Here is an 8,968-nt window from a genome sequence, read left to right as displayed (position 1 = left end):
ATGATATTCTCTAGAACCCCACCCCTATATGTTTTGCTCTATTTTTGATTCACTTGTTCCCCACTAACCCTTGTTTATTCTTTATTTAATTCAATGGTTATGGGTAGTACATACTTTAATTACATTCCCATTAGGCCTCCCCATGCTATTATGTTTTGTTCCCCGCTACTACTAAACAAATGCATTAGTTTAATGTTACATTAGTACTTACTGGACAGAACTCTTAAACTAACCATTTTTAAACTTTTAAGTCCCAAATTATCCCCTGAAACCCCTGTGATTACTACCCATCATCTATAACCAATCCACCTAACAATTAACTAATTAACCACATGAAACTAACTCCTAATCAACACTATCACACCAAAACTGAATTTAAACCAATGATAGATTCATATCAGACCTTGAACATGACAACCTTAGGATTCAATTCATCAAACTCAGACCACAGTTTAAGCTCGAAACTCAAATTAAATGAATAGCACTAAAACAAAGATGTAGGAGCAGAAAGCATACTAACGATGAGCCCTGAAGCTAAGTGTCTAAGGATCAGTACATACAACACTCGACAGCAAACCATTTGACGAAAACTACTGGTCTACAAACAAGAATGAATTAATCGACGAAACTATTTATAACATATGTTATTAATTGACAGAAGAAAACTGGACTAAGTAAATGGTCTGATGGAGAAGGGAGAAAATAACGGACAAAGACGAATTACAACGAACCTAATTTAGGCAAACGAATAATCGATTGAACTACTCAAACGAACATTGGAGTATTTAATCTGACCAGAATCAGAAAAAGAGGCGGAATATTTACTGGATTAAGAATTAACTTAAACTGAAAACCTAAAGAAACGACTAATTACAACTTAACACAGACAAATAAACATATAGAAAAAGGAAAAGAAGAAGCTAAGAAGAACTTACTGTTCTTTTCTCGGATCCCACCAACATGCCCTTTCGAACTTGAGTTCCAGTTAGCATTATTTCGTCAGAAATAGGCTTATAATACTAACTAGAACCCATTCAACCCTGACAGCTTTGAAACAGTCTCGAACCGTTGAACCCTAGATCCGCCTCGACGAGTTTTACTCGGATTCGAGCTAATTTGGTTAGGGATTAGCGACGAGGAGGTCAATGGGATTATTGGGTGTGATTTTGGGGTTAAGCGGACAGGCTAGGGTTTGGGACGGGGATCTTCGATCGAAGATTCGAGAGGTTATAGGATGATTCGAGGTTAATGGAGTGTGGAATTGGAATGAGGAGGTGGAAGGGAGGCTAGGGTGTAATTTTGAGACGATTTGGGCCACCGGAACCGCCGTGAGGCGATTTCCGGTGGGCGGAGGGCGGCGGTGTAAGGTGGTGAGAGACAGGGCTGTCTCTGAGTTGCTAGAGACGAGAGTGGGCTGGGGGCTCTAAGGGGGGTGGGGTTCATTTGGATCATTTATATGCTGGGCAAGAGGTTGAATCCTAGCCGTTGGATCAATTAAGATCAATGGCTCGGATCAACTCACTTAACGAAACGGTGTCGTTTAGACACTTTTGAGACCGGATCAATCTCTGGTAAACGGGTCGGGGTTGGCTTTTGGATATGGGTACTGAGTTGTGTCCGTTGGATGAGGGCTAGCTGGACGGCTGGGATCGATTGACGTTGAAACGACGTAGTTCCATCATCATACTACGTCGTTTTGCATGTCTGTGAGATTTTGACGACTTGGGCTGGGTATGGAGTTGTTTTGGGCTGGATTTGGTCATTTTGGCATGGGCCTGGTCCGAATTTCACTTCCCATCTTTCTTATTTGTTTCTCTTTTTTATTTTATTTTATTTCCTAACTAAAATTTTAGCTTAAATTACAAACCCAAATTAAAAATACTAATTATCTTCTAATAATATTTATCACATATAATTAAATACCAATTAACAATAAAATCACACAATTCGACATCAAATGCTAAAAAATGCAAAGTACATTATTTTTTGTGATTTTTTCATTTTCGTAAAACGAGTTACTTAATTAATCCTATCTGTAAAAATTAGATCCTAAATGCACATGAAACATGTAATTTTTGTATTTTTCATTAATTAAAACAAAATAAACACGCACAGACTAATACAAATAATTAACCAAAAATGCCACGAAAATTCTCAAAATTGCACACAAAGGAAAATTGTTTTATTTTGAATGTCTGGGCGTAGTTCTCATAGGGCAAAAATCACGTGCTCACACACGGTAGCGGCTGTTGACTATTCCAGTCGCAGACTTTCATCGGAGATAGCGAGGTAGCTGCCTGGCGATCGCAGTCCTGCTTTTCTCCTTCTTTATCTTCCTTTTAGTGTATTTTGGCTACTCTTAGACTATGTTAGTCTTGCTATATTTCAAAATAGTTGTAGTATATGCTCATGACTTAGTGACACCTGAGGTCGGGCTTTTATTTTGTGCATTTTAGTTTTTGAATTAATCTCTTTTACAAAATTTCAGTATGAAAAGGCAATTATCTATCTTTTAATGAAATATCGAATTGTTTGGGAGTGTGTTGGCTTACCTAGTTCCATGATAGGCGCCATCACGATCGGGTTAATTTTGGGTCGTGACAGATTTAGTATACGTGCAAATTATCTAAAAAACTTACATCTTCACAGTCTCTAGGAGTTGAGCGAAGTACTGTTGATTTGACTAATTTAGTGCTTCTATATTTTGTATTTGTGATATGATGAACTATTCAGTGATATATCTCTCTTCTATGATTTGAGAGTTGATTTTTTTTAGTTTCAACGAATGCTTCCATTTTTTTAATAAGATCATTATAGGTTGGATATTTGTAACATTGTAACCAAACTAAAGCAAGAAAATTCTAGAATAACTTTATCTATTCGTCAACAAAGTTAAAGATCGTATAGTCGTTTGTTGCATTCAGTTTATTTTCGTAAGCATCTTATTTTGACTTAAGAGATACCTATAGAATTAACAGAAGTTGCACTTATAAAGTTTTACTCCTTCAAAAAAATTATCAATTAAGTAGTAACTTTTTATAATATTATACCTTGCGCAAATACATATATGAATTTGCAGAGCAATTTTATTGAATCAGGTTTCTATGTCCGCGCTACATAAAACAAACTCTTATAAACTATGTTTATGTTATAATAATAATAAAAATAAAAAAATTAACCAGGTGTGAACTCTCATTCTCTCTCAGTCCCATTCTCATAGATATATAAGAAAAAGTACCTTAAAGCAACAAAACTTTTAAATCAATTATTAAACTTTTTTGCATATATGAATTAATAATGTTATTTCAACAAAAAAACTTGTAAAATTATTTTCGTTCTAGAATGTGCCTAAGTAAAAGCAGGCATATGCAAGGGGTATCAACTTTAAAATTGTACGTTTTTTCATCAAAATAACAAGATGGAAAACTGATGTCTCAAAAAAATAATCAAGTACTCAATGCAAGAAGTTTCTCTCTTTATATCTTCGTAATCTCAAATTCTTAGCAACGTAATTGTAAAATAAATTCCCCAAATAAATCTTGCATTCATAAATTGTGCATTTAAAACAAATCTTCATCGAACTCATCATATTCATTGTATGACAAAGTAAAACTAATTCATAACTCATCGTCTCGTTTTAAAGAATCATAAATACCATATTTATCTGATAAATAATTGTCCATATAAAAGTATACAAAAGAAAATTAGTAGTACCTATGCAACACGCACAAACTTTCTCTTTTCATCACCAACCTTGTCATGTTGCCTAAAGATTCAAATTATCTCTCTTTGGCCTTTTTTTTTCTACAACCGTGAATTTCTATTAGTGATTTTGTTTTGGGGTGATGTGAAACCACCAAACTTATTAGGGTTTCTGGAAATAATATTTTAGAGTTCCCCGGGCTTTAAATTTTATTTATTCGTTTATATTGACTTTAAAATTGAACTTCTATGTTTGAGAATAGAAGTGGAAAATTCATTATCATACTCCTAAATATTAGTAGTTCATTTATAAAAGGAGATTTAGAGTATCTAATATCGTTTCATAAGTAGATACATATTTCAAAATAGGAAAATTATAATAACCAAAATTTTAGGTAATTTTGAAATCCTAAAAATTAAAAAAAAATTATAATTATATCTAACATAAAATTTATTTTTAAGGGTAAATAAGTCTAACAACATTTCGTTAAGGGATTTCGTGCTTTTAATATAATATAGTATATAGTATAGATATAGATATAGATAAAAATTTAATTAATATTATATATATAAATGATATAATTTATAAAAGGTAAAATTTCAATAAATTTAAAGTTCTAAATATTAGGAATATGTACATAAACACATAATCCTAAACCCAAAAGAAGGTAAAAGTTCTTGAGATTTTTACCAGTAAAATAAAAATTTCCTGAACCTAAAAGCAGGTGAAAGTTGACGAAAAGTTTATCTGAAATATTTATAAAGAGTTAATTAAATTTTCACCTAACAAAATTATAAAGAATTAATATTTTTCTTGTAAAGAACTAATCGGTTAATTTCCTTTGGAAAAGTATTCCTACACCTAAATCAAATTCTCAATTTTTTATAACTTATAACAAAACAAACAACTCCTAAGCCTAAAAGGAACTGAAATTGCTCAAAACTTTTAGTTAGACCTAATTTATTAGAATTAATTATAGAAGTGTATGATAAACAAAAGTACCCCAAGGGTTTAAGTGGCTCTCTCGTCTTCTTCACTGAAAAGCAGGGAAAAAAGACAGAAAATCCATACACCACCAAAATGGCTAGAGGGTTGAAGAAACATCTGAAGAGGCTCAATGCCCCGAAATATTGGATGCTTGATAAGCTTGGTGGAGCATTTGCTCCCAAGCCATCCTCTGGTCCACACAAATCAAGGGAATGCTTGCCGTTGATCATTATCTTGCGAAACAGGTTGAAATATGCTCTCACATACAGAGAGGTAATCTCAATTTTGATGCAACGTCAAGTTATGGTTGACTCCAAAGTTAGGACTGATAAGACTTATCCAGCTGGTTTCATGGATGTGGTTTCAATTCCGAAGACAAATGAAAACTTCCGCCTCCTTTATGACACCAAGGGCCGATTCCGTCTTCACTCAGCCAAGTTTAAGCTTTGCAAGGTCCGCTCTATTCAGTTTGGCCAGAAGGGAATTCCATACCTGAACACTTACGACGGAAGAACAATCCGCTATCCTGATCCTCTCATCAAAGCCAACGATACCATAAAGCTGGACCTGGAATCCAATAAGATTGTTGATTTCATCAAGTTCGACGTTGGGAATGTTGTGATGGTTACCGGAGGTAGAAACAGGGGACGTGTCGGTGTTATCAAGAACAGGGAGAAGCATAAGGGTAGCTTCGAGACTGTCCACATTCAGGATGCATTGGGGCATGAATTTGCCACCCGTTTGGGTAATGTGTTCACTCTTGGAAAGGGTACTAAGCCATGGGTTTCACTACCTAAAGGTAAAGGTATTAAGTTGTCCATCAACGAGGAGGCACGGAAAAGGCTGGCCGCTCAATCAGCAACCACTGCTTAAAACTTCTTGGTTGTTTCATCCACCGTTCAAGTCAATTCCACGCTGTTGGAGCGTAGACGGAGTTAAGTTTTGCAGTTTGAGTTTAAATGTTTCGGTTTGTTTAGCGATACGTATTTTATTCTGCGACTTGCCCTCTGAATATTTGTTTACTTGGTAGTTGATACTTGTATGGCTAGCATTTTGATGAGAGAAAATGATTAAGACTCCTTTATGGATCAAAAAAAAAAAAAAAAATGTACCCCAAGACGTAAAAGTGATTCAGGGTTTATGTAGACGACTATTTTGAAACACCTTACATATTATTTTGATTTTTTTTTCCTACAAATTTATTATGTCACATAGTTTAAATAAGGAAGAATCTAATACACAAAATCTAATTGATCTCGAAATCCTAAGTATTTAGAAAATATTAAATAATTATTCATATTACTAATATTAGAGAAATAACCAAATGACTATTTTATCTAGTGTGAAATTTAATTTTAAAGGGTAAAAAAGGCGAAGGACATTTCGCTAAAGGCGTTCGTGCTTTTAATATAATAGATAGATATAGATATAGATTATTTAATTTACTAATATTAATAGCTATAAAACTTATTGGAACATTCAAAAGTTCTAAGTCCAACCTTGAAATAATACCTTAAAAGATAAAATTATGAATTTTTTAAAGAAATATTTATAAATTACATCACAATAAGTATATTTATATATTAAATATATCTAAAATTGCTATATATGTACTGTCGGATTGGTTTGGTTTCGGTTTGACTTTCTTTAGTTAAAACCAAACCAAATCAATTATGGTCGGGTTTTTTTTCCAACGCCAAACCATAATCGGGTTTTTTTCCCTCGATTTGACTTGGATTATCGGTTTCTTTGTACACCCCTAGTATCAGTTATAGTACAAAGGTTATTCAAGAGATTTATACAGGTGCTAAGGGATGTACTGGCACAAACGATGCTAATAAGAAAGGGAGTGTGATTTGGAGTTACCTGAAGCATAGCATGTAATGATCCGACCGGTCATTTTGAGATCTAGCGCGTCGTTTAGCAGTTTGAGGTCATGAGCAGCTTCACTTCAGGTATTATGACTTGTACGCATGGACGGAATTGAATTCCGGGAAGTTCGGAGTTCATTTGGAAAGAGAATTCTCATTTCGGAAGCTTTAAGTTGAAAGAATTGACTAAGATTAGATTTTTGAGTAAACGACCTCGAAATCAGGATTCGAAGGTTCCAGTAGGTTCGTATGAAGATTTTGGACTTGGGTGTATGTCCGTATTGGGTTTTGGAAGACCCGGGAACGTTTCGACACCTATTGTGGAAGTTAGCATTTTTGGAAGAATTTCATAAGTTTGGGTTGAAGTGCATTTCAGTGTTATTAATGTCCGTTTGAGATTTTGAGTCTGGGAATAGCTCACTATGGTGATTCTGGTGTTGGAAGCGCGATCGGAAGTGAATTCAGAGGTCCGTGGGTCATTTTGGAGTCATTTGGCTAAATATAGAAATTTAAAGGTTTTTGAGGAGTTTGACCGGAGGTGGACTTTTTGATATCGGGGTCGGAATCTGATTCTGGAAGTTGAAATAGGTCCATAATGTCAAATATGACTTGTGTACAAAATTTGAGGTCAATCGAACGTTATTAGATAGGTTTCGGCATCGAAAGTAGAAGTTTGAAATTCTAAAGTTCATTAAGCTTGAATTGGAGTGCGATTCATGGTTTTAGCATTGTTTGATGTGATTTGAGGCTTCGAGCAGGTCCGCATTATGTTATGGGACTGAGTTGTGTGATTGGACGGGTTTCCGGAGGTCTCGGGTGTGTTTCGGGGTGGTTTCGAATCGAATTTGGATGAAAAGTTGTTGCTGATTGCTGGTGTTTGATCTCCTTCTTCGCGAACGCGAAGGAAGTCCCGCGTTCGCGAAAGAGGAAATTTTTGGGGCTGCTGGTTTGGCCTTTGCGAACGCGAATGTGAAGCAAGGGTTGGTTAAGCTTACGCGAATGCAATGCAGTGCTCGCGAACACGAAGAAGGTAGGGATTGGGCCCGGAAGTGCTAAGCCTTCGTGAACGCGGTTGTGGGACCGCGAACGCGAAGGGGAAATTCTAAGGTGTGCAACTTTGGCCTTCGCGAACGCGAGGGTATTTCCGCGTTCGCGAAGGAGGATTTCTAGGCGTAAGGATTTTTGAGCTTCGCGAACGCGAGGGAAGTTCCGCGTTCGCGAAGAAGGGCAGTGCTGGGCAGTGTGATTTAGACGGGTCTTGGCCATTTTCTTTCATTTTTCTCTTGGCTTGATGATTCTTGGAGGATTTCAAGAGGGAGTTTTCATCATCAATGGCAAGGTAAGTTGTTCCCACTCATTATAAGTCAAATACATAAATTATATATGGATTTGAGTATGAAAATTAGTAGAAATTGTGGATTTTTGGTGGGAGACCTAGAAATTAATATTTTGCATTTTTACCACGATTTTTGGAATGAAATTAAGAGAAAATTATATATTTGAGTTTGTGAGGTTATGAGTAAACTTTATATTCGAAAAATTTCAAAATCCGGGCACGTGGGCCCGATGGCGATTTTGTCAACTTTTCAAGTGGAGTTAGGAGTTTATATAAATTAAATTGTTATGAGTATTAGGGTATATTTTTATTAGGTTCTTCGTTATTTGGCTAGTTTTGGAGCGTCAGGGCATTTATTTGAGTTGATTGAAGGGCTTGGAAGCCAGTTATGGAACTCCAGAGTGAGGTAAGTCTCCTTTCTAACCTTGTAAAAGGGAATTGTCCACATAGGTGAAATAATTGGTTATGTGCTTCTATTTGCGGGGGCTACGTACGCACGAGGTGATGAGAGTCCGTGCGTAGCTACTATTGTACTTATGTCCGGGTAGTCTAGGACCCAAAAGCATGCTATACTTGAAATATTTGTAACCTTGTTGACAATTTAAATTTCTTAAATCATATCGAGTTAGTAAATGAATTTCTAAAAAGTTAAACTTCGTTTTCTTAAACGTTAAAAGAGAAATGACTTTTCCTTGGATAAATGTCGCCTGATAAATTCTTAATTGACTATTTGAATGTGTGTATCTATGAGTACATGCATCGTACGTATGATTCGCGAGTGGGGTAACTCTATTATTTATATTTGACCGTGTCACACGTATGATTCGCGAACGGGGTAATATATGCATCTATGGTTCACGCCATTCGACCCTCTAGCAGTGCACATTTTATTATTATATTGGATCGGGTCGTACGACCTCGGCATGATTTGCGCATGCTTGTATTGCCTGCCTTGAGATTTATGGATGTTGATATTTGCCTTTCTTGGCCTGATATAAATTGATAAAAATGATGAAATATAAATCTTTGGAAATCTATTATGATTATAAAGGAATTATCTACCCGCTTCAG

The 8,968-nt window shown here is 35.6% G+C and overlaps 1 protein-coding gene across 1 annotated transcript; it reads left to right on the top strand.

Annotated features, from left to right (window-relative positions):
* The first annotated feature begins 4,715 nt into the window (after positions 1-4,715).
* On the top strand, positions 4,716-5,757 carry LOC104230661 (small ribosomal subunit protein eS4-like). Its single transcript, XM_009783526.2, has one exon. The coding sequence runs from the start codon at positions 4,784-4,786 to the stop codon at positions 5,561-5,563; it is 780 nt and encodes a 259-aa protein (XP_009781828.1). The 5' UTR covers positions 4,716-4,783; the 3' UTR covers positions 5,564-5,757.
* The last annotated feature ends 3,211 nt before the right edge of the window (positions 5,758-8,968 follow it).

Source organism: Nicotiana sylvestris, chromosome 2 (assembly GCF_000393655.2).
Source record: "Nicotiana sylvestris chromosome 2, ASM39365v2, whole genome shotgun sequence".
In the NCBI taxonomy this organism is placed as follows: domain Eukaryota; kingdom Viridiplantae; phylum Streptophyta; class Magnoliopsida; order Solanales; family Solanaceae; genus Nicotiana; species Nicotiana sylvestris.
This window is presented reverse-complemented; position numbering and strand designations above follow the sequence as displayed.

Coding starts and splice junctions, on each gene's coding strand:
- LOC104230661 (XM_009783526.2), top strand. CDS start 4,784: ATGGCTAGAGGGTTGAAGAAACATCTGAAGAGGCTCAATGCCCCGAAA.